This window comes from Mustela putorius, unplaced genomic scaffold (assembly GCF_011764305.1).
Source record: "Mustela putorius furo isolate JIRA1106 unplaced genomic scaffold, ASM1176430v1.1 tig00003845_pilon_pilon_pilon, whole genome shotgun sequence".
Classification (NCBI taxonomy): Eukaryota; Metazoa; Chordata; class Mammalia; order Carnivora; family Mustelidae; genus Mustela; species Mustela putorius.
Genome location: NW_025421998.1, coordinates 34217921 through 34243426, shown reverse-complemented (window position 1 = coordinate 34243426; position 25506 = coordinate 34217921). Strand labels below are relative to the sequence as shown.

The following is a 25506-nucleotide window of genomic DNA, read 5'->3' as shown; positions in this document are numbered from 1 at the left end:
ACCTCAAGCAAATCCAATAGTGGTACTGGGGACACAGTCTGTGATCTCAATATTCTACCTTAATATTCTGCCTACTATATCTAAATGGATGGTAACATCCATTAAAGATAATGACCACCAGGTCTTCTCTTACTTTCCATACGGCCATCCGAGCCAGTCATGAAACCTCAACATTATCATTTGAGCGAAGAGCCTGGAAACAGAGCAGGTTGGGGAAACAAGGACTGAACTGAATCTGAAGACCACATTTCTAGAGTTAGTCCTCTGGAAAACACAGAGGCTTAAGCAAGGATGTGACTCAAAAGCCAGGCTGAGTAACAGTTTTCAAAGTTGCAAATGGCTCTTTACACACACACACACACACACACACACACATACACAGATTCTGAAGGACATATATTTAAGGAAGAGGAACATCTGAACAACTGTACTAATCAAGTAATGTACAACAGGATAACAAACAATTGTTCAATGAAATTTCATTGCAGGCCCAAAGATCTAGAAAACAGGGAGAGGTGAGATCCTCAGGGTTATCAATAGTCAAAGGCAGAGAGAACAAGGACGGCCCCACAACTAACTGATGCCAGCTCCTCTGTCATGGCCGCTGTACATTGGGCCACCGGCCAGCCACACAAAGCCAGAAGCATCTGCCAAAGGTCTCAGGCAGCTGTGCAAGCATTCTCTGCCATTTGTGCAGCTGTCGTGAAGTGAGAGAGACGCATATTCCCAGGGTTCCACCAAGTGGATTTCTTTTTCAATTCGGAACAATGTGATTAGAATATAAATTTTTGTTATTACTTCTGATTTTTGTCACTCTGAATATATATTTACCAGGATGAATACATCTCCTGCTTATTTTTGCAAATAACGAAGGTGAATAGCATACTTCATGCCACACTAAGAAAGAGAGTAATGCTGGAGAAATGAATATAAATCGCTCTTCTCACCTAATAGCAGAGTTACTGCTCAGACAAGTAGGTGCCCATTCACCTGGCAATTCAAAATGTCTTGAATGTAATTTGTCAACCTTCCATCACTTTCCTTCCTTTCTTGCATAGGAATATCACAATTTCAAGGAAAATGATTTAGCGGCAAAATCTCAGATTGTAGTAGAACCAGCTCACCTAATATACATCAACACAGTTATTATGCTGCAGAAATAAGTTCGGTGAACTTAAAAATATGCACCGCTCCCTTCCACCAAAGGGAGAGAAGGAAAAAAAAGAAAGAGAAAATCTTCGAAAGAAAAATATAAGGGCTTTACTGATTGGTCTTTGTTGCCTTTTGTATTTGTTGGAAAGACTCAGTGTGTGGGAGTTAATTATATTAGTTGTCTTGGGTAACAAGCTATTAATTTTGATCTTCTAAGTTATTAACCACTTTTCTATACACAGTTCACAGGAGAATGAATGGACTTAATCCCTGTATTAAAATACAAAACAAACCAAATAATCCCATGTTTTATGACTTCTCAAAGTTGATTATCTCCTTGGCAATGCCTTACCAGAGGCCAGATATACAAATGCCACTTTAGAAGAGAGTCTCTGGCAATTTATATGAGAAGCCTGTGAAAGGGGATTTAATCACACTTTAATAGTAATTCTGATTCAGACCAGACATAAAAGGTCACTGAGGAAAAGCATTTTTTCCCAGTGATTCAACTATTCTGGATTAGTAAAATTTCTTCTTCCAGTGACCGCATAATTCCTGAGAAAGTCTACATATTTGATGGGATATAAATTTGCTTTTTGCAAATTTAAACAATTTTGTAGAGAAAATAAGACTTAAGATGATAACATTAACTGTCTTAAGAAGTCTATAGATTCCTCTCTTTGTGGTCATGTCTCATTCTTCAGAGTATAACATAATACTATTTAATTCTAAAGCAGCAATTTTATATAGACAATGACCTTTATCTCCTAATTGCCAAAGAACATTTTACTTGTTAGAATCATTACACATGTTAAAAAAAAAAATACAGTAAATGAAGAAACTATTACCATCAATCATGATATTTATCTGCATTTAAAGAGCTCTGTGCTCTAACAGGGCAAACTGTAGTTTCACATACCAATGTCCCATGGGAAATCTGCCATCTTATTTCTTTGATTTATTAAAAGCCTAGTCATAGCTCAAAGGTCTCTGAATACCCATAAAATTAGGAAATTATTGCCATTAAAAATAATAATAATGGGAAAATTTGCAAACAGGAAGCAACCCAACAAGACAGTACCTATTGGAAATCACTGCATTATAAAAATAATATATAAAATGAAATCTTTGACTAACTCTAGTAATAAATCATACTTTTATGAAACTCATTTTTTGCTTCTATTGCTGTAGCATTTATCTCATTTATATAACCATTTCCTTTTCTTTTAAATTCATCTGGAAATAATGTATATATGAAAATATTTCTTTCTATATGATTCCCTTTTGAAGTTTTCTGATTTCAAATATAGTAAGTTAGTGATTTTAGTATAAAAATCAGTAATTTAACAAGGTTATATAAGCATTATTCAATAATTATTGCAGAGTGAACAGTTAGGTTGAAACTAAAGTTTAGGAAATTATTCTCAGAATACAATTAAAAGGTATTATTATTATTATTATAGTTCAGCTTCAAATAAATTAAAAGGCTAAATATTTGAAGATAGTTTTAGCATAAAAATTTTTATGATGCAAACCACAGCCCATTAAAATTCCCTCTTTTACTATTTTTTTCAGTGACATAAAAATAAACAAGTTTTAAGAAAATAGTTCTGGAAAGTTACTTAAAATAACTGAAGGAAAATAAAAGCTTAGGTAGAAAATAGGAAGAGAAAATAGTGATAAAAACCAAATACTTATGCAAAGGACCATAAAATATTAATAAAGAAATATAATTTATTCTTAGATAGGAAAGCTCTACTTTATATATTTTTTATATATATATATATATATATTTTTTTTTTAATATACTTTCTTCCTAATACAGGCTCAGTATAATCTCAATCAAATCAGTAAGAGGTTTTCTTAGGAAGAGGGAGAAGGAAATGTTTCATGACTATAGATGAAGGGATCTAAGTGTAAGAACAGTCAATAAATTTATGAAAATTAAATGTTATTGAATTAAGGACTTTGAATTCTAATAATTATTTTTAACTAACAGGATTAGTATGCAAAGGATGTATCTGGCAGTACTTAATAATAGTTAAAGACTATAAACAAGCTATTACCATGGGCTGATTAAGCAAGTAACGTCTCATCCATGCAATGAAACACTCCTTTGTTATTAAGAACGATAAGTTTCTGGATTCATTTTTCAATGAAAGGTGTTAATTACATACTGTTAGATGAAAAAAATAAAGTTATAAAAGGTATATAAAATATGATTTGATTTTTCTTAATGTATATAGAAATGGAGGATATATGTAAAAACATTAAATGTGGCTTTCTCTGCTTATTAGGACAAAAGGGTGATTTTTCAGCTTTTAGACACTGGAAATTTTCTGTATACAGATGCCCTGTTCTTATAATCACAAGACATTTTAAACATTCAATGTGAGGCTTTATGTATTAAAATAAATAAGTAAAATTAAAAGGAAAGTTGATACATACAGCTTCAGGGAGAAGAAATCAATACAGCAACACTTGGAAGAAGGTTTCTAGAATATTAGGGACTCTGCTATTTCTCCATCTGCCATGATTTACAGGGGCCCCTGGGGTGTACAGGGTACAGCTTGGAGGAATCATGTGTGCTTCGATTCCCTAGTTTCCACTGCCCACTTTTGTAATCATTTTACTGCTGATGAACACAGTAGTGAACACAATAGTGATGGGGGGTGTCTCAATTCATATCACTACACCCTCCTGGGTCCTTATATTTAATATGAAAGCTTTACACTAATGCTGCATTTGCATAACTAAAATACATGCTAATACGTAAGTTCATCTCTTGCTACGGTCCGTACTAAAATTTGCCCCAGTGAGTTCATATGGGAGTCTTACTCAAGAAGGAAAAAGTATGATAATGTGGTTGACCGCTATAATGCATACAGCTTGAATCCTCTCACTAAAGACCTTAATTTGTCTGGCTCTGATTCCATGTTTTAAAAAATAGGTTTATATGAATATTAGCTAATGTGGAAGTTCTACTGAACAAAAACATTCAGTATAAAATGCTTTGATAAAAATAATAACTTGTGGGATGTTAACTATGTGCCAGGCATTGTTCTAAAAGCGTTTTATGTGTATTAAGTCAATTATTCATCAAAACAACCTATGAGATGGGTGCTGTTATTAGCCTTCATTTCTCCCCAAGGAAACTACAGCTCAATTAACTAAATTCCTTGCTCAAGATGACAGTGCAGGTGATAAATCCAGAACGTCTGGCACAAGAACACATTTTATTTTCTCTTTGTGCAGATTTTTAAAAGTTGAAATGCTTCTAATTTTAGAATAGTTTTAGACTGATAGAAAAGTTGCGAAAAACTGTGCAGAATTTCTATATACCCCTCACCAGTTTCCTCTTTAAATCTTAAATTAAATGGTATATTTGTCACAGCTAACTGTACACTGATATTTATTAACCTGCCCACTTTTACCAGATGTCACTGGTTTTCTCTAATGTCCTTTTTCTCTTCCAGGATTCCATTCAGGATATCATACTATGTTGAATTATTGTGCTCCCTAGCCTCCTCTGGGCGATGCCAATTTCTCAGGCTTTCCTTGTTTTTGATGACTCTGACAGTTTTGAGGAGTACTAATCAGGCATTATGTAGAATGTCCCTCAAGTTTGTGTGATGTGTTTTTATGATTAGACTAGGATTAGAGTTTTTGAAAGGAAGACCAGTGACACGTTTTATCAAAAGGCAGTGACACATTTTATCAAATGTACAATTGTAAATTGTACATTTTATTGTACATTTTATAATAATGTAAAATGTACACATTTTATCAAAGTACAGGCTACCAACATGATTTATCTTTGATAATGCAAGCCTTTAACACCTGGCTGAGGTGGTTTACCTGTTCTCCATTTTAAAGCTACCCTCCATTTTCCAAACTCTGCTTGATGAAAAAAGTTACCAACTAAAGCCCACATTTAAGTGGGTGGGGATGGCAGAGAGTTAAGCTCCACCCACTTAAGGGGGTCGGGGCACCTACATAAATTGTTTGAAATTCTTCTGCCAGAGCCCTCATTTTTAACCCACTATTCTACATTGCTACCAACAATCTATCGTCTCCTACCATTTTGGCACATTATTCATGTGCAGTAGTATAAAAACACAATTCTTAACCGATTTCCTGCTTTTTCAAAGGTACAAAAAAATATGTTAGAATTAAATGTGACAACTAATAAATTTGTTTAAAATCATTTTCCAACAGCACTGTATAATTTGTCATGAAAGGATGAATGAGAAAATCAATTTTTCTCAGAAGCACTCTGTAAGAACTTACCAGAAATATTCGTTCCAGTTGATCCTGAATGTCTTTCATTCCTGGAAAAGCAGCAACTCCTTGGATCATTTCGACAAAGATGCAGCCGACTCCCCTAAAGAGAGAAGAAAGAATTGTACAAAAACTCCACTATATCCTGGAAAATTAAATCTGGAATTAGGATGTCTACTCCTATAGAGAAACAATGAATAAATGACATTCTTAATGAGTACCAAAGGCCATCCCACATATATCTAGACCCTGCTTCTTTCCTTTCCCTCTCTGTCTAGTGCCCTGAAAGGTCTCTAACAGATGCAGCTACCCTGGGCTCAGAAAACGGTGGTAGCCAATAAAATATAATGCTCACAGCTCCATCCTATTTTCAGGAAATAGTCAAGAAACTCTTTGGCCTGATCTAGAAAGCCTCCAGTCTTTTTTCAAATGTTCCTTTCCAACCCCATTTCATGAATTCTTAATATATTGTCCTCTCAAGCTGTCCAGGGGTTCTCCAACCTCTCTGCATCAAAAGCACCTGAGGGGAACTTTTAAAAACTGCAAATAATCTGAACACAAACCCCAGAGATCCTATTTCAATCAGTCTAAGTTGGATCCCAGGTGTTGACTCAGGCTGCTCAGGGGATTCAGGGAAGCTATGCTGAGGACCTGAGAATCACTGGGCTAGACTGACCTGCCCACAGCCCCAGCATAGCCCCATACAGCTTGACTCAAATCGCTTCACGACCTACAATTCCATTCTTCTTCATTTACTTGCTCTTAATATTTAAATCTGACCCAACTTCTATAATCTAATTTAAATGTCATTTCTTCCACAAAGCCTTCCACGAACATTCCAGCAGACAGAAGAGCTCCCTTATTGAGTTTATTTTGTTAAGTTCCCATTCAATATATAAGCCATACTACGGCCAACTTCCCCTCCTAGCTCAGCAGGCTGTGCTCAAAGTCCTTGTCTAGTAAGACAGTCCAGCTGATCAGGAGGAGCCTGGCCTCCTAGACCACAGCGGCCTGCACCCAACCCAGCGGGAACAGCCAATCCATAGTATAGGCAGAGTCAGTCAGATATGTCTGCTGGGACTTCAATGAACAATCGCTTGGGAGAGAGATGGAAAGAAACTAGCATATGCCAATGGGATAAGTTATATTAATGACTAACAAGAATGGTTTTTTTGCAGATGAAGTCCCCTGAATTGACCTGGTTTCTGCCTTCCTAAGGCCTGGATATTCAGATAATCCATTGTTTTTGCTAGCACTCTCTACCTTCTAGCAATTGTCCAGGATACACACACACACACGCACACGTGCGCGCGTGTATAAAATGGTTTTACCTTGAATGGGTTTGTTTCCTGAAAGCATTCTGATGGAATCATGAATATTCTGGCATACTTCTTCAATTGCTGCACTCATATTCAACTTAGGGAGAGCAAAACCCTTGTGTCTAACTTACTTCTGATCCTTCAGAGGTTAAGGACAAGGGCCTACATCTCTGTAACTGCCCCACTTGTTATCACAGTTGTATATAAACAATGTACTGAATTAAAGAAGTAATGCATTTGCAGAAACCTCTTCTCTGTTATAGCACATAAGTACTATTGAAACTAAATACCAAAAGTAAACAGAATCAAAATGACTAAAAACAAATAGATGCTTATATAAAATATCACAAAAAGAGTTCCATTTAAATAACAAATAATTTTAAAATCAGTGTTCTAGGAAGATTGGGTTTAACACAAGTTGTCTTCATTTAAGATTTGAGACACAACATACACTTTGACAATCATTTTATCAGCGCACTAAAAATGCTATGATATTCTTATAAATATTGGGGCTTCAGATGCCTGGTTAGGACTAAAGCTTCAATTTGGTGTCTTTCCAAATTTTTATGTCAATAATTATTTTTTAAGACTATTGATCTACATTTCTACTATCTTTTTTAAAAAAATTCTTTTATTTATTTGAGAGAGAGAGAGCATGAGCAGGAAGGGTAGAGGGAGAGTGAGAGATAATCAGTAAGCAGACTCTGTGCTAAGCATGGAGCCCAACAGGGAGCTCCATTTCATGACCTGAGATCACAACCCGAGACTGGGACATGAATTGAAACCAAGTGTCGGATGCTCAACTGACCGTGCCACCCAGGTGCCCCCTATTGTCTTCTTATTTACATTTACATAAAATAGTTCAGATCTTCAACAGCTACCGACACCTTCCTTCCAACATTCAGAATATACTCTCCACTTAGTGTCATTTGGCTTTTGTCTTTCCCAGCAGAGGCTGCAGCTAGGGGTTTGGAGACCCTCAGCACAAGCCCCAGCTGCCCCCACTGGATACGTGGCCAAGCTGGCGGGTGACGTAACCATTACACACTCACAGATACGTTGTTACCACTTCTCTTGCTTGGTCCAGATCATCTCTGTAACACGGTACTGAGAATGACTAAAAGATAAATCTATGCTGCAATTTCACTCAGTTGGAATACGATGATACAGACTTTCCATAGGCTTTCATCTGCTCGGCTGGCTAAGGGACATGGACTCTCGTTTCTAATAGATGTTTCTGATGACATCATTTTCCAAAGATGTGTGAGGGCATACTAATAAAGTGGACAGAATTATACTTCAAGGGTATATAAAAGGTGATAGAATGCACAAGAAAATTAAAAAGCAGAAGTATCAAATGTATCAATATATTATAGCCCGGCAGACTACTTTATTACTGGAGTTGCCTTATTCCCACATAGCAATAAAAGCCCTTCAAATTAATACCAAGGGACTACTGGCTACTTTACTTTTTTCCCCCCCATTACCCTCTATTCCCCTGCACTCCCTCACTCTTGATAGATGAAGCTGCCTGCCCTGTGGCTCACCGAGAGAGAATTCAATCACTTAAGTTCTATACTTATGATATATAACCTTATTTCAGGAAAAGTCTCCTTTAATTTGTTGCTTCTTTTGACAATTTGAATAATTATGTCATTATCACCCACAGAGTCTAAATTTTTCAAGAATAAGAACTGGTCACAAAGCTTACAATTAGAGCTGTCGCAGGATTCAGTGTGTTCAAACTCACATAGGACTGGTTACCTGGTAAGATAATGTATGAAACATACATGCTCACGTATCCTTCAGTTCTTCTAAACTCAAAACTTCCAAATTTAATTTATGCTGCAGATGTATGATTTCTTTACCACAGTTCAAAATAAGATTTTAAGCAGAATTGATAATTCTTTTTTTTTAGAGGTTTATTTATGTATTTTACAGAGAGCGAGAGAGAGCAGGGTGTGGGGGTGGAGGGGGCAGAGGGAGAGGGAGAGAGAGAATCCCAAGTGCTTACCTGACTGAGCCACCCAGGTCCCCGGAATTGATAATTCTTTGTAATTATGATTATGGAGGGACAACGTTTTAAGGTTGAAGGTCAAACAATTGGGGTGTTCTTATTTTGAAAAAGTGCAGAAATTTGGGGCACCTGGGTGGCTCAGTCAGTTAAGCAGCTAACTCTGGACTTCGGCTCAGGTCATGAACTCAGGGTCCTGGGATTGAGCCCCGTGTCCAGCTCTGTGCTCAGCAGGGAGTCTGCTGGAGATTCTCTGCCTCCCCTCTCCTCCTGCCCCTCCTCCCTACTTGCATGCGCACTCTCTCTCTAAAATAAATAAATCTTTGGAAAAGTATACAAAATTATGAATAAAAAATTGAATACAAAAGTGAACTCTGAATGAGAAAATAAATCACAAGAAACTGCAAATTTTTAAACTAACAAATAGGACAAATAATATTAAATTCAGAAAAATAATGTAACATATTGATTAACTGACACACCTCTCTAATACTTTTCTTTCTACAATTCTGGCTGCATAATCTTTGATTACCTCTTCTGTAAGAATTCAAGAATATTTTCTACAAAGAGAATACAGAGATAACTTAGTCTTTCCTCTAGCGTAATGATGACTTTCTTTTTTGATAGTCTAATAGAAAAGTTTTCTTTTCCTTCAGTTTCTCTTCTCTTGATTGGTACAGTCATCTAAACTTTTAGGACTGTCATCAGTTAGGAGAAAACTATCAAGAAGGAGTTCAAGTACATCTGTGTACTATAAACACAGTAATTCTCAAACATTCTACCAATTCCCATGATAAATACCAAAGGAACACAGAAGGACATGCTCAGCCCAGTGTGGAGAGTTTGGAAGCACTTGGACTTCTGAAGTCTAACGAGACTAGGAAAGTGGAACACGGTGCCTTAAGGGGTCATGTCACGGGAGTGGGAATGGGACATTCCAGACAGAGAAAACAGGACCCTATACATGAGGAGTCTGGGGAGAGCCAAATTCTTTTATATTAAACTGGAAGAGAGAGTTAAAAAGAGAGGAGAAGTCCATACACCAGGCTAAGAACTTGGCCTTTTATCCCCAGGCAAGGTCTCAGTTTTTTTCCCTGCATCCCAGGACTCACAATGGATGAAGGTCACTAAGTGGACATACGGTGAAAAGCCCCAATTACAGGCAGACCAGGAGATAAAATAGTCTCGAGGACAGAGCCAGTTACAACCACTGGTCATAAAGCCACCTCTTTCCTTCCCATTCATGGCAGCAAATGGATCTGCCCTCTCTCTCCTGGGGATACCGGGGCCACACACAATAATACACAGGGCTCCATAAACTGCAGACCAAATCCTGCCCAGTGTCTGTTTTTATAACCTATAAGCTAAGACTAGGTTTGACTTTTTTAAATGGTTGAAAAAAACCAGAAGATGAATAACTGATGACTTATGAACATCATATGAAATTCAAATTTCAGTGTTCATAAATAAAATTTTATTAGAGCCCAGCTGCACATTCATTTCCATGCTGTCTATGCTGCTTTCTTGTCCTCACAGCAGAGCTGAAGAGCTGCTAAAGAGACCATATGCCCCGAAAAGTCTGAAATACATATGATCTGGTCTTTTATAGACAAAGTTTGCCAAACCCTGCTCTATGTTACACTTCACTTGCATAAAAGCATACTTGGATATAGAAGAAATCACCTTCATCAGTTATGGAGAAAAAAAAAGAAAATACATATTAAATACATACGATTATTTGTGAATAAATCACTAATTGAAATGTGCTCTCAAAAATGATCTGGCTTTTCACTCTTTTCCTCAGCACTTTTCCTATGGTAGATATGCTTTAAGACTTTCCATGCAACTTCCCCCAAAGTTAGTAGATTCTTAAAACTTGAAGATGGATATTTTGACCTTTCAGTGTGTTTTTTAATCTTAACGGTTTTTTTTTTTTAAAGATTTTATTTATTTATTTGACAGAGATCACAAGTAGGCAGAAATGCAGGCAGAGAGAGAGGAAGCAGGCTCCCTGCTAAGCAGAGAGCCTGATGTGGGGCTTGATCCCAGGTCCTGGGATCTTGACCTGAGCCAAAGGCAGAGGCTTTAACCCACTGAGCCACCCAGGTGCCCCTAATCTTAAAGTATTTTTAACTAAGAAATAAACTGGGAGCACATGTGTAGGGTGACTTTTAATAACAGTGTTTATACAATCACTTCTATAAGGATTTCTCGAGAGAGAGGGTTTGGTGAGTTGATCTGAATAATGGATTGGAGGGAAGGAGAATTTACTTCTCTGAATTTTTTTCAGAAGTTTTTTTTTGAGTGTTTAGGTCAAATTTTATTGTGTGGAAGTACTACCTTTTATTTTTATAAATATTAGAAAAACTTACCTGATAAATGAAAATAAATACAATATAAATATAAAGTTGTGTTTGGAAATGATTACAAGTTATTTTCTTTCCAACTGCCCTCCCCCTACCCACATATAACTAACATCAGTGTGTCTGTGTTGGTAAGAGGAAATTAATTAGATTTTTATTAAAATCATAGCTTGAGCTTTTTTCTACCTTAAAACGAAGAATGGAGACCTGTGCGCCGGAAGCCCCCACCTGCTCGCCGATTCCGTATCACACCTCTGTCCATGAGCTTTCTTCAGTCCAGGCACGTGGCTCTGCTCTGTTCCTGAAATACCCCGTCCTCCTCCCCATTTCACCATCTGCATATGAACTGCTGTTCCTCCTCCCAGAACACATTTTCCCTCACTCTGTGCATGGGTAAGTGCTTCTTGTTAGTCTGGAGTCAGCTCAAACAGCTCCTTTCAGAAATGTCCTTCCCAGCCACCATACATAAGGTGGGTTTCCCCTTCCTGCCCAGGCTCCATGTTTCCCCTCCATCCCCTAGTTTGCTTCCTTCCTCACATCCAGAGGATATTCACTTGTCTTTGCTTTTTGGGGGTGTGTTTCCTCTGATCCTGGAAGACCAAGATCAGGGACAAAGTTGTGTGTTCACATCATCTTGTTCCCAGGGCAGAACAGAGGGTCAGCACATAGTAATGGCTCAAAAATATTGGTGACTGAACAAATCAAAAGCAATACAAGCCTCCCGCCCTCTCCCCCTACTACCAAGTAAGAGCTGAGCTGAGCAACCTGGTTTCAGAGCAGAGTATGGAGGCAGGGACAGGAGATGGATGATAACTTTACAATGGAGAGAGCTGGGAGACAAGACCCTAGCCATATGATCAAAGGTAACCTCACCAGTGATAAGTCATGCTGCTAGCAAGTACCCTTGATGGGATGTGATTAAGAAAATCTACTTCACCTCCGTGGTCTTTCTCCCCAAAACATTAGATTAACCCAAACTGAGGGACAGCCGCCTACAAAATGCCTCATTGGTACTTCCCAAAACTGCCAAGGTCATGAAAAAGCAAAGAAAATCTGAGAAACTATCATAACCCAGAGGAATCTAAGAACACATGACTACTACATGTAACATGCTATCCTGGATGGGATCCTAAAATACAAAAAAGAAATTAAGAAAAACTAATGAAATCAAAATGAAGTTGTCTAGTTCACAGCAATGGAACACTGTGGGGGCCTCAGTTGAGACAAACGAACCATCTGTCCATAGCACATAGAGCAGTGGAACAGGTTAACAACAGGGGAAGCCAAGTGAGGAGGAAACAGGAATTCTCTATTTTAGTTTTTCTATAAGTCTAAAACTATTCTAAAATTTAAAGTTTAGTATTTTAAAAATGAGAAGGACTGCATCTCCTTGGAACTGTATATAGAATTGGTCATTTTAAGCAGAGGAGCTGTACCATTCTGAGTTTTCACTATATGAGAGAAAATGAACCTCTGTGCATTTTGATGGACTTTCCTTGGAAGCAGCACAAGCCACCTAGAACTGTGGGCTAGATCGCAAGATGTCAGTTGAGGTTTGACCTGAATTAACTTGGGCAGCAAGCTAATCAGAGATGAATTTTGATATAAAGTATTTGAAAACTGATATGCACACTCTCTGGGAAAGGAATTCAAGATGAAAAGTTTATCTGAACTATTAAGTTTGGAGCATTAGCAGGGAGGGTGAATGTAGAGAAAAAATGGCATTCCCAGAGAAGGGGCAAAGGCTTTTCTCCATAGAGCAGGGAATGGCTAGCTCACCACCACTTCTCTGGGAGGCTTCCTGATCTCTAAGACTGGGTTAGGTCCCCTAACTCCAGCTTCTCATGATACTTTCCACAACTGTAAAGTATTTACTTATAAGTGCACCAGCCACCATCATGGTACTCAGAATCAGAATTTGGTCTCTTACTTTGAAAGACACAGCTCAAATGAGTCAAAGTGGTTTTGGCCATATAGCAGCTCCTGCCCCCACCAGACCTGAATGAGATGGGGTTAGTCAATACTGTCACCAGTTAAGATGCACTGTACCTGATTATTAAAATCCCATTGGGTAACTTTATATCCTTCAACAAAAACAGGGATTCAAGAGACCCCTCAGCTCTTATCTGCATCTGACACATGGCCTTTCAAGTGGCGAATACTCAATTTTCTCATGAAGACATTAGTGTTACAAGATGTTAATTAGCCCAATAGATGATTATCTTACATGAAGAAAAATAAAACAGGACTTAAGCTTATTATTTTTCTTCTCGGCATTAATCTTATTCTGGTCAGCAAAAAATAAAACATTGTCCTCCTTCTTTCCTAATTCTCAGGGGAACAGTCTGGGTGCAGTCCCAGGACACAATGCAGAAGTACTTAATATGTTTTAAAATAGGGTACAATCAAAATCTCAAAAAACAAAAAAACAAAACCAAGACAAAACTAAACAAAAAAAGAAAAAAACCCTCTCCTAGATTTGAGCTTCTAATCCCATCTATGTATTAGTAGCAAAGGCTTGAGATTCCTTAGGATGGAAAGCTTTAAGCAGACAAGTGACAGTTCCATTCTCCAGCCTCAGAGCTTAACAACAGAGTCTGGGTGGGAACATGGCACAGCGTCACCAGTAACCTGCCAGCTCACGCTACCACGAGGAGGGGTGACCTGTCCCTTCCATGCAGACTTCCTTAAATGCACTTAGGAGGCCTCTACTCAAGTTCAGAGAATCATTTAGAACCAATCGGAGCTAGCACCATTGTCAAAACATTTGGAAAGAGGGCTGAAGACAAACAGAGTGTCAAGCGGCTTCCAGCAGGAAGAAAGCATATGAGAAGAACCATAACTCAGAGCAAGTTAGTTCTTTTGCTTTTCTCTCCCAATATTCACCTGGCACCAGAAATCTTTTCAAAACCTATGTGTCAGTCAGTAAAAAAGCACCTGAAGTTTTGCTTCTCACCCTTTATTGTGTATGCCAATCAGGTGGAGACCTTAGTAGAACACAGAATTCTGACTGACTAGATCTGGGCTGAAGCCAGAGATCTCCCATTTCTTTCTTTTTTTTATTTATTATTATTTTTTCAGAGAGGGAAAGAAAGTGAGAGAGTATGTGGAGTGGGGGAGGTGCAGAGGAGAGGAGAGAGAGACTCTCAAGCCGGCTGCACACTCAGCATAGAGCCTGACTCGGGGCTGGATCCCATAACCCCGAGATCATGACCTGAGCTAAAATCAAGAGTCAGATACCCAACCAACTGAGGTGCCCAGGCACCCTAGGATCTCGCATTTCTAACGAGCCTCCCAAAAGCAATGCAGATGCTGCTGGTCACAGGACCAGAAACTGAGGAACATGAATACAAAGGAATCTAGGTAATTCTGTTTTGAAAGGAGTTGTTTTGTTTTGTTTTGTTTATCCGGGTTAATTTTCTAAATGTGTATTCAGGCTCCAGCCAAAGGAACAACAAAGAAACAGCAGACTGGTGAAGTAAATTAGATTAAATGCTAAACACAATCTGAATTTTACACACTGGGATGCAATACTAACTCAGAAAGGTTCCATATTAATTAACCTAATAGGTAATTTTATTTAGCCATGGTTCACTGAAATGCACCATGACGCAATTAAAGCCAGTATGATCTGACGCGCCAAGGTGGCCGTTTATTTATCTCACTTTTCTCTGTTGGAATGTATGTATTTGTAAAATGGACCAAAGAGTTTAATTCCCTAGGAGGTTAGCTTCTAAAAGATCAAAATTTAAAATTTTTTTTCTTTAACTTGTGAGAAAACTTATTACACATAACAGACGTGATCTTTTCATGTTGGCATCTGCAGTATTTGAAAAGTGAAAGATTAAAAAATTACACTCCACATGCCCTTGGTGACTATCGAAGGAACTGGATTGATTAAACTGTCACTCATCATTTACTGTGTGGGTTAGTGGTTCATTAGGCACAGATAGGCACAATATATCTTAGTCAAATACTTCTGTGGCGTACTTAGCTCTCAAGAAATGAAAACAAAACCCAATAAAACCTTAGACTGTGTATAAAAGCTTATCTCAGAAAATATTCAACCCAAAACAACAGACCTTTTATGTAAGGGGGACGCTAAGATTTATTCTTCAAACTGTGAAACAACTTAAAAAGCTGTACTTACAAATTAAACATATCAGGACAAAAATTAAACAAAAGCAAAGAATGAAGGACAGAAAATGAATGTAGTTCAGTAAAGCCGAGGCCCAGGGTGACCTGCTGCTAACCCAGAAGGAGGGAACAGATGGGTGAGTAGAAGCCGCCTTCTCAGCGTCCACACCTGAAATAAGATTTAGGAGGAAGATCAAGAAGCCCACCTACCTTACAGCAGCAATGGCATTAACGCTCCTTATGTTACATACAATAATTCTTGCTCACATTTTAATATGCATATATGTATGTATTTTAGTATATATGTTTCATTATACATATATTTTAGTACCTGTATATGTGTGTGTGTGTGTGTGTGTGTGTGCACGCGTGCGCGCACGCGCGCGCACTGAATCATATGGCAGAACTGTATTTCTGCTTTCTGGTCCAGTTACCTGAGCTAGACACTTGGGAATCCTCTGAAACCCTTGCCTTTCCTGTATTACTTTCATTCTATCATCAAGGTGCCATAACCTAACTATCCCTAAGTATTTCTCCATGTTGGTCACCAACCACTTTCCCCCTCCCTCCGTTCCTTCCTTTCTCTCAACTGCTTCTTAAACTCCGTCCTTCTACTTTACCCACAAATATCAAAGTAGGTTACTTTTGCCCATGGCATGGCCTATGTGTCCTTTAACCCAATTCTGTCAACTCTGAAAGATGGGTTTGACCTTTCAGCCCAAGTGATTCCTGATGGATGACATTTTCCTTGACTTCCCTGCCTCTCCTCACCTAACCACCAAGGGTAAGTTTATGACCTTCATCTCTGAGCTGCGGGTGTACTAACTGTATACCTGCAGTTAAGCTTATCACACCGACTTTCTCTCTGCCCTTGAAAGCCTGGATGGGTTTTTCTTCTCTTTGTAAGCTCCAGGACTGGATCTAAAGTTCGGTACAAAATAAGTGTTCAGGGGCACTTGGGTGCCTCAGTTGTTAGGCGTCTGCCTTTAGCTCAGGTCCTGGGATCGTGCCCCGTATCAGGATCCCTGACCAGTGGGTAGCCTGCTTCTTCCTGCCCCACTCTCCCTGCTTGTGTGCCATTTCTCACTGTGTCTCTCTGTTAAATAAATAAATAAAATATTTTAAAAAAATAGGTGTTCAATAAAAATCCTTAAAATGAATGAATGAATGAATGGGTTGCATAAGCTTGTCTGAAGAGTGCACATAAGAAACTGCAGTAGAGACAAGAACTTGATTTAGAACTATTATGATTATCATATTAAATGCAAAAAAAAAAATCAGCTCAGCAAAATATCTAAACCAAATTTCACCAAAATATCTAAACCCTAACTTCATTTGTAAGCTACTCTGAAGGAGTTCCAGCAGTCTCTATGGAAACCTCTGGTTCGGCAGTACATTTTCCTTGAATGCTAAAATCTAGAGCTGGAGGAATTTTAAAGAGTATCTAAGACAATGTTTTGATTTTTGCCTGTAAGGAAATTGCACTACATGTTTAAATGTCTTAGTTTCAGTCCCAGAACCTGAAAAGGTGATTCTGAATCCTGGGCCAGTGATCTCTCCGTGATACCACGCTGCCTCTCCCTAGTTAGATGTCTGGTGAGATGAAAAAAAGAAGAAACAGAGATGGCAAATTGGTTCTCATTACTGATGACACAAATGCTAATGAGGGTAAAAATAAAACAAAATCAAATCTTCAAAATTAAGGTGCGGGCAGAGAAAACAATAAAACTACCCTCAAAAACTGAAGTCTATCATTTTTTGCTCAGTGCAAATAAGATTGTTGTGGATGTTTAAAAATGTTTGAAAATTCAAAACCAACTCCCACAGATAATGAAGACCCCAGAGATAAAACCTTAAAACAACAGCCACGGGTTATATAGATAAGTGGGACTATTCGGACAAGGAACATGTTATAAACTAGTCACAACACAAAAACATAAATAGGTAAGGCCCTTACTGAGGGCTACGGTAAGGAAAAAAATGGAAGACTCAAAATATTCCATTGAATAGCAAAAAATAAACAAAAAACAGTGTTTCTTGTACTACGGAACAATACAGGAAGAAAGAAGTCCCATCTGATTAGTCATTTAAAATGCTACCAGTGAAAGCACTTCTCCAAGGAATAGCTGTAGACCACGCAGGACAAGAGAAAACAAATTAATAAGCTTTGCACATCTTTAATTTCTGTTTATATGACAGCTGATGCAGAACAAGGAAGTTATAAGACTTCTCCATGCAAATGTATTAATCCTCCTGTAATAATGTGAAATGAGGAATCAGGAAAAAAAATTGTTCATTAGTAATTCTCTTAAAGATCAAAGCAAATGACATACTCAAATCTTTTTAGACAAGCCGTATTTGCACACCATGAAGAGAAATCGCTGCTGAAACCTCCAAATAAATTACTCTATTATTCTGTGAGGAAAATTCTGAATTTCAATCTGAAGGGATTTTGGTTACTATGTTTAGTTCCAGTCATCACGTGGCAGAGCTGGACTCTGATGGACTATGGTTAAGAATATTGGCATGGGTACTCCTAAGATATATGACTGCACAGGTGCTATGTGACAGTAAAATATCTGACAACCATCTGATATTTTAGATAATATACAGAAGACCTGAGGGCAAAGAGCCTTCCATTGGAAATCCACATTGTCCATTTTTTTTTGTGAAGTCTGTGGGTTTTGTGGAATATTCTCGAAGATATGCTCTGGAATGTGGCTAGGCAGTCTAGACTATTGGTAGCACCAGTGGGTGCTGTTTGAGGTCAAGGACCAGGTCTTTTTCATGCTTGAAGCTCTGGATATTCTTTACTGTTTTGTTGAATGAATAAACAAGTGAATAAAGATACTCCTACTGTGCAAGGGAGATCTTTGAGGTAAGAAGCCTGCCCTAGGATTCCAGAGGGTTTGTTTTGTTTTGTTTTGTGTCCCCTGTGCCACCACCGACCAGCTAATATGGGCAACATAACCAAGGACCTTCAGATTTGGGGGGGAAGGGGGTTAAATTAGGCATAAAATAACAATATAACAAAAATATGTATTAATTTCACTGGGTTGCTAAAGCTCTGAAACCATTTCTAAATTAAACATGTTAGGATTAAATGACAAATAGATAAAAATGTATATAGTTCATGTAATAAATTGTTAAAATTGTAGAGTTTACAGTAGGCTCTGAATATATCCTGTTTTCAGAGGCAAACATGGTACAAGCTAGCAATCAAGGAAGAACCACTGAATTATCAATGAGAAAGAATATAAAGGCCTTGCCAAGCTCTACAGAAAAAGAAATTATGTAAACATTTCATTCTTAGAATCTACTGTCTCTATGGAAATACAGAGAAATATAAATTGCCATAATAAACGATGACCAGCTCACATGTGTATAGGAAAAGGAGCTGCTGAGACCTGGTTCCTAGTCATACCATGCTTAGCTGTGGGCCCATCTGAGGGTACATACATCCAATTCTCCAGCCTGGGACCTCAGGCATCTCATGCTGGGGTAAGGAACTGAACACCACCTCCCCGCCCCCTGCCTGTGTCTCCAGGCCCTGATGCACGGCTTGCCAAACCTCCAGTCCAAACCGCTCCTCTCCACTCCTGCCTTGCTTAGAGCCAGAAGGAATGAAGCTAGGGCATCCAGAGACCAGAGGGAGAGGAAAGCAGATGGGAGAGGCGGCGAGAGGGGTTCTGCATAGGCTGAGTGGCTCTCAGGGATGGAGGGCTGCTCAGATATCCCCTAGGGGAAACCTGAACAGAAGAGGAGGCAACAGAGGGAAAAGACCCTGAGGTCTGGTTTCCCCCGCTTTGGCCTCATTAGAGCAACAGGAATGAAGAACAGAGGACCAGGCTGCCAGCTGTCTGGCCTTAGCCATTCATGGCCTAACACCAAGCCCACCTCCTTGCCTTGCTTCCCAGCACTGGGCCATGGTTGCTGGGCCTGGCCTGGGTATTTTTTGGTATTTGTAAACATCTCAATGGAACAGTAAAGCATTTGTTGTTTTGGAAAAAAAAAAAATACTAAGTGCCTATTGTAACTATGGGTAAGTTTTATTTATTGTTATGTTTTTTATTTTTTTATTTTTTAAAGATTTTATCTATTTATTTGACAGACAGAGATCACAAGTAGGCAGAGAGGCAGGCAGAGAGAGAGAGAGGAGGAAGCAGGCTCCCCGGTGAGCAGAAAGCCCGATGCGGGGCTTGATCCCAAGACCCTGAGATCATGACCTGAGCCGAGGGCAGAGGCTTTAACCCACTGAGTCACCCAGGTGCCCCTTGTTATGTTTTTTAAAGATTTTTTAATTTATGCATTAGAGAGAGAGAGACAGAGAGAGACCCTGTGAGTCCACGAGCAGTGGGGAGTGTCAGAGGGAGAGGGAGAAGCAAACCCACCCGTCCCCCACTGAGCAGGGAGCCCAATATGGGGTCTGATACCAAGACCCTGGGATCACAACCTGAGCTGAAGACAAATGCTTAACAGATTGAGCCAACCAGGTGCTCCTGGTTTTATTTATTTTTTAATGGAATTTAGCAGGCTGATTTTTGTTATTTTAGTTAAGTTTGACTTTAATTCTTTTTCTACTTTTGTATCATTTTTTAAAATTCCCTAGTGACACCTTTTACCAATATGAATCAAAGGACACTACATTTGAAGAACAAAACTGAAAAAAAAAAAAAATCTGAATTCCTGTCACATAATACAGTGTCTAAAATCAAAAAAGCCATTAGTAAATTTAAGTTACATTAATTCACACAGCAGACTACCAGTAAATGAAAATGTGGTTCTTAATTAAAGTACACTCCAGATAATGCAGTGTCCTGAGGAATTAATTTACAAGTGTCACAACACTATAGAAGTCCCTACTTCCATGGTTCAATGAACAGTATGAAGCAGACGTCCAAATCCCTTTACTAACCACAGTCACACAATGATGTTTATACAAGCTCCTAGTTGCTCCACAGTTACATTTCCATTCAATCATTCCTTTCCTGCACACATCAATTAACAGTCCACCCTTTTACCTTCGCTGGATTAGAAACTTTATACTGACGGGAACATTTGCTGGAAGAGTTTTACTAACGCTTTTGCTTGTTTTAATAGCAAGCTTATGCTGGATCCACACAGGCCACAGAGCCAAAAGACTGCTTTCTGCAGCCAATTCTTTAAATTCATGCACAATTTTTATCTTTTTAACAACTATCACTTCACATTCTATTCTCTTTCATCACTACCTCCTCAAAAAGCATATACTTTCTCTTTAAGTTTATTTTCATGACTAAAGTTGTCATTATGTCACAGTTTAAAATGCCAAACAGTTTAGTGGTAAGGATGACAAATGTCCACTGTCACACTAAGTCCTGGCGGTCAAGACAATCCCTCCTGCACTGTGCTGTGTGATCGGCTCCCACCAATTAGCACCTACAACTCACGTCTGTGTCTAAGCAAAATCACAAATTTCTACAGGGCAAGGGTCTTAGTAGTCAATTGTCCCTAGTTAAACCACGAATGTTACATTCTCAAGAGTAGGACATGGGCAAACTGTGCACAGACGCCCCCTCCTTCCCTAAAGTGACATAAATGTCAGTTAAGGAATAAAATTTTAAGCAAGGATAAAATAAATAGATGAGGAACCACCAGTGGATGAAGAGAGAATTTTTTTCAGATGTGGATGAAGGTGGCAAATCTAGACTGACCACAGACAGTCACAACTTCGAGTTATAATCAGATTATTTACTTAGGACAACTCAGAAAAAGCTCAGGACTAGGAGATACAGTTTCTAGAAAGCGTGAAGATGACTCTGCAACCAGAAATAGAGAGGAAACCTCGAAGTCTGTACAAAGCAAATGACCCACAGGTGTTCTCTGACCATCTTCCATCCCAAACCACCAGCAGGGCACCAAGTGTTTATTCTCTGGAGAACTTAAATCCAAAAGGCCTCAAACTGAGAATTAAAGAGATCGGGGGAGGCACATAGCTGAGAAAAGGGAAATTAAGTGGAAAATATGTTTACTGGCCCATGTGACCATCAGCTCCCCTCTCCTGTCCTGCCTTGAGGATGCTGGATGCCAGGAAATCAGCATCTGAGGAAGAACAAAGACTAGGCCTTCAGACACTGACTCTATGTGTGGATCTCCCAATGAAAAGTCTGGTTTTTTGACTGAACAATATATATAATAAACTGATCGGTCAACTAGTACTCCCTAGGTATACATAAAGATTTATAGTGCCTCGTTTATAAAAGTAAGTGGACAACCAAGGATTCCTCCCAACTCCATATTTAAGGAAAGCTTCCAACAGAAACCAGAGAAAAGGGAAATGGGCACTTATATACGGCAATTAAAAATTTTTAAGAAAAGATGAAAAGTTTGAAAGATGAGAAGTTGTAAAATAAGAGAAAAAAATGTTTTTTTAAACTGTGGATTAACTTAGGAGCTTCAATATCAAACTATTACAAATTTTCCCAAAAGTGAAAACAGGGAAGATGGAAGAAAATAAATCATTTTAAAAATTCAGGAACTTTTCTAAGAACTCCATCTTCATATTGAAGAGAATCTACCCAGCACCAATGTAAAAAAAAAAAAAAAAAAGAGGGGCGCCTGGGTGGCTCAGTGGGTTAAGCCGCTGCCTTCGGCTCAGGTCATGATCTCAGGGTCCTGGGATCGAGTCCCGCATCGGGCTCTCTGCTCAGCAGGGAGCCTGCTTTCCCCTCTCTCTCTCTGCCTGCTTCTCTATCTACTTGTGATTTCTCTCTGTCAAATAAATAAATAAAATCTTTAAAAAAAAAAAAAGAAAAAAGCAACAAAAGGACATTATCATGAAATTTAAGAATATCAGGAATAGAAGAGTCTAATATTTTCCAGAGAAAAAGTATGAGGGGGCATACAAATGACTGTGAATAAGAATAGAATCAGATTTCTCAGTAACAATAGCAGAAGCTCTAAAGAAATTAAGCAATGCATTCAAAATTCTGAGGGAGAAGAAGAACCTAATTATATACTCAGCCAAAGTTTATCAATCATGTGTAAGAGTGGAATAAAGACATTGTGAGAAAACTAAGAATTTGAAAATTGTATCTCTAATACATTCTTTTTGAGCATACTAAAGAAGGAAGACATGGAATCCAGGAAATAGGGAATCTGGAACCAGTAAAGGTCCAGAAGGAAAATGAATCTAAATCAGAACAGACTTCAATAAGTTGATTACTTACAGAGGTGTAAGGGAACCAATAAGACATACTAAAACACTAGGAGTCTAGCAACACCAGAACCCATTACGGGCCTTACAACTAATAGCCATATTAAAATGGCCGAGAATTAAAAAGGCCAAGTGTTAGTGGAATCTATTGACAGCTAGAGCCATGGAAGAAGGGTTTACTCACAGAAGTTATAGTTAGTCATTTCCAGAAATGTGGGTAAAGAAAAGAATTAGGTTCATTGCCTGAACCCAGCTGGAAACCAGTAGCCAAGGTAGCTTGGAGGATGTACTTCCATAGGGGTTAGCCATTCAGGACACATGGCAGGGCACCAATGGGCAGAGCACAGATTTGGAGAGGGAAAAAAAACCATCTTAGGTCCTACAACAATAGTAGAGGGGCAAATGGAAGTCACAACATGACAGATATTCAGCTCTGTTAAAGCAAGGAATCAGAGAGCTGAGAGAAAAGTTTCAAGGAAAAGGTTGGGGGAGGGAGATGTCAAGAAAATTAGATGGGATTGATAGATTTGCTATGTTTGAGCATTTGTAAAGTATTTTTCATATGTAATTGACAAATATTTTATACCTATAAATAATGAACAATAGGAGCAACGACTAGTAAAAACCAGAGACAATCAATGAAGTCCAGGAAAAGCAAAAAGGTTACAGAAGAAGGTTACATAATCATGACTACTTCTTAACTTACCATGAATAATATTTACATACGAATGTGTCAAAATGTGATACAGACTCTTTCCTGCGAGCATGAGGTGAAGGTGGAGTGGGGGGAGGGTAATGGGAGAAAATTAAATCCTCATCTACCGTAACACCTACTTAGCAGATAATGTCTAAAATAATAAATCAATAAATAGCAATATGAACAATTTCTTAAGACATATGGAGGGAGATACTAAGAGAGTTGAAAGTATTTGCTTCTGGGAAATAAGAGGGTTAAGTATGGGTGAGGTGGGAGTTTACTATTTTTGCTGTTATTACCGTTGTAATAATAATGTGGCTATGAGTTATTGATTATACCTGAAATAGTTTACTGATTTGGAAAATGAAGATAAAGACAGTTAAGGGATTTGGTCAACCAATATCACCCTCTAGGTAAGGAGTGGCAGAGACTAATTTATGCTTCTAACGTGTTTTCCACTACAACTTTGCCTCTCCTTTACACAGCAAGCCACTGCTAGTTACGTGATTAAAGAACTCATTTCAGATTCCTACATGACCAAATATATAAATCAAAACATAAAAGGTGCTAGTGTACATTCAATGTTCTCTAAATCTGAGGAACTTAATTTATGTAATTCCAAATTAAACACATACATACACACACAAAAGTAAGATGAGAAGAACATCCTTGGCCAAAATTCCTAATTCTCTAGATATAAACAGTATGTTAATCTCCCTAAAACCAAATGTAGCATCTTCCATTTCTTTGATGTATCCTGTAGCACCCTTGGATGCAATACTTCAACAGAAACACAATATATTTGGGTTAACTGATTAATATATTAAAAGCTGATAAGAAAACTATTCTCAGCATTTGTGGAGTTTTAAATTTTCTAAGGGGTCTCACATTCAACCATCTCTTAGCTATTCTCACAAACCAATGAGGCAGCTGAATATACCAAGGGCTTTCCTAATATTGTGAAACTTAATCATGGTGATTGGCTCCTCAAAAATCATCTAAAAATCCATTTGTGGATAGCCATGAACTTTGTCAACTTTGATAAAAATAGGGAAATTTTAATTTATTTTTAAAATAGTCAGTAGTGAAGACTACACATAGTACCTCATTTTATATATTATTATTCAGTAAAATTATCACTTTTAAGTGACCGCACATAACCATTAAAAACACACATACACTGTTTCTCTCATAAACATACACTGATGAACAAAGAGGGGATGTAAAAACCATAACCATGCTAAGCTTTTGATAGAAAAATAGAACTGGTCCCTCTGCACACCAAAGCCATTGCTAAATTCAACACTTTGGCAGCCACTCTATAATACCATAATAATCTAACACTTAAGACTTGTACTTTTGGAGATAATTCATCATTAAGAAATGTAATAGAAGTTTTCTACTTAGGAATCATGAGTTTGCAGCCAGCAGTCCTTAGGTCTGAATTAAGCACTCAAATGCATTAATGATCTTCTGACTACTAGTATTTAACAAATTATTGCTCTAGTGCTTTATGAGAAAGATGGCCACATGCCACAGTTAAGTCTCTATTTTTCACCTGTTGCCCTAGCAGAATAACTATTAACTTTCAAAAGTATCCTGGTATGGATCCTATACTACACGGTCTTCCTAATTTAAGGGACTCTAGTAGTAGAAATGGGCTCAGAAACTACAGTTGCCTCATGAGCTCAGCTTTCAACCACCTAGATGCCTGTCTGACTATGCCCTGTTCTTTTGTTATGTTCTATTGCATCATCAGTGGCTACCTCAGTGTCATTGGGTCATGTATTATGTAAGCAAGTATTATTTGAATTCTCAAGAGCTCTTAAAGAGCTGTTACCTTGGACAGTGACTGATTTGAATCCTCTTTGGTCTTATGAACCGATTAGTAAGAAAATGTGTAAATAATGTTGACAGATAGATGAATTTATGTAGCTCCTGCACTCTAATTCTCATTCTTATTACCATTCTTTTTGAATGTATACAGTTTTTTAAGATTTACTCATTTATTAGAGAGAGAGAAGGAGAAAGAGAGAGTAGTGGGGAGGGGCAGAGGGAGAGGGAGAAAAAGTCTTCAGTAGACTCCATACTGAGTATGGAGCCTGACGCAGGGCTCGATCTCAGGACCCTGAAATCATGATCTGAGCCAGGCACCCAACTGACTGTGCCATCCAGGTGTCCCACTACCACTCTTTCTAAAGTGGATTCATTCATTTTAGTAGGAGTGGTAAATGAGTAATGGTGAGTTTGGAAAATACATGCCAGCATCGATACAGGTCTCGTGAAAATGGATTCAATCCAGTGATTCACATTTTAAGTTTATTTCAAAGAAATTCCTCCTTGAATAA

At 38.3% G+C, this 25506-nt stretch overlaps 1 protein-coding gene across 4 annotated transcripts in view; it reads right to left on the bottom strand.

Annotated features, from left to right (window-relative positions):
- Window positions 1–25506, bottom strand: part of CDK14 (cyclin dependent kinase 14) — a 599713-nt gene that overhangs the window by 230821 nt on the left and 343386 nt on the right. For all 4 annotated transcript variants that reach the window (XM_045062692.1, XM_045062689.1, XM_045062690.1 and 1 more), the window contains one exon: window positions 5443–5536. In XM_045062692.1, the coding sequence (XP_044918627.1) occupies window positions 5443–5536 (94 nt within the window). The remainder of the gene's footprint in view (window positions 1–5442; window positions 5537–25506) is intronic.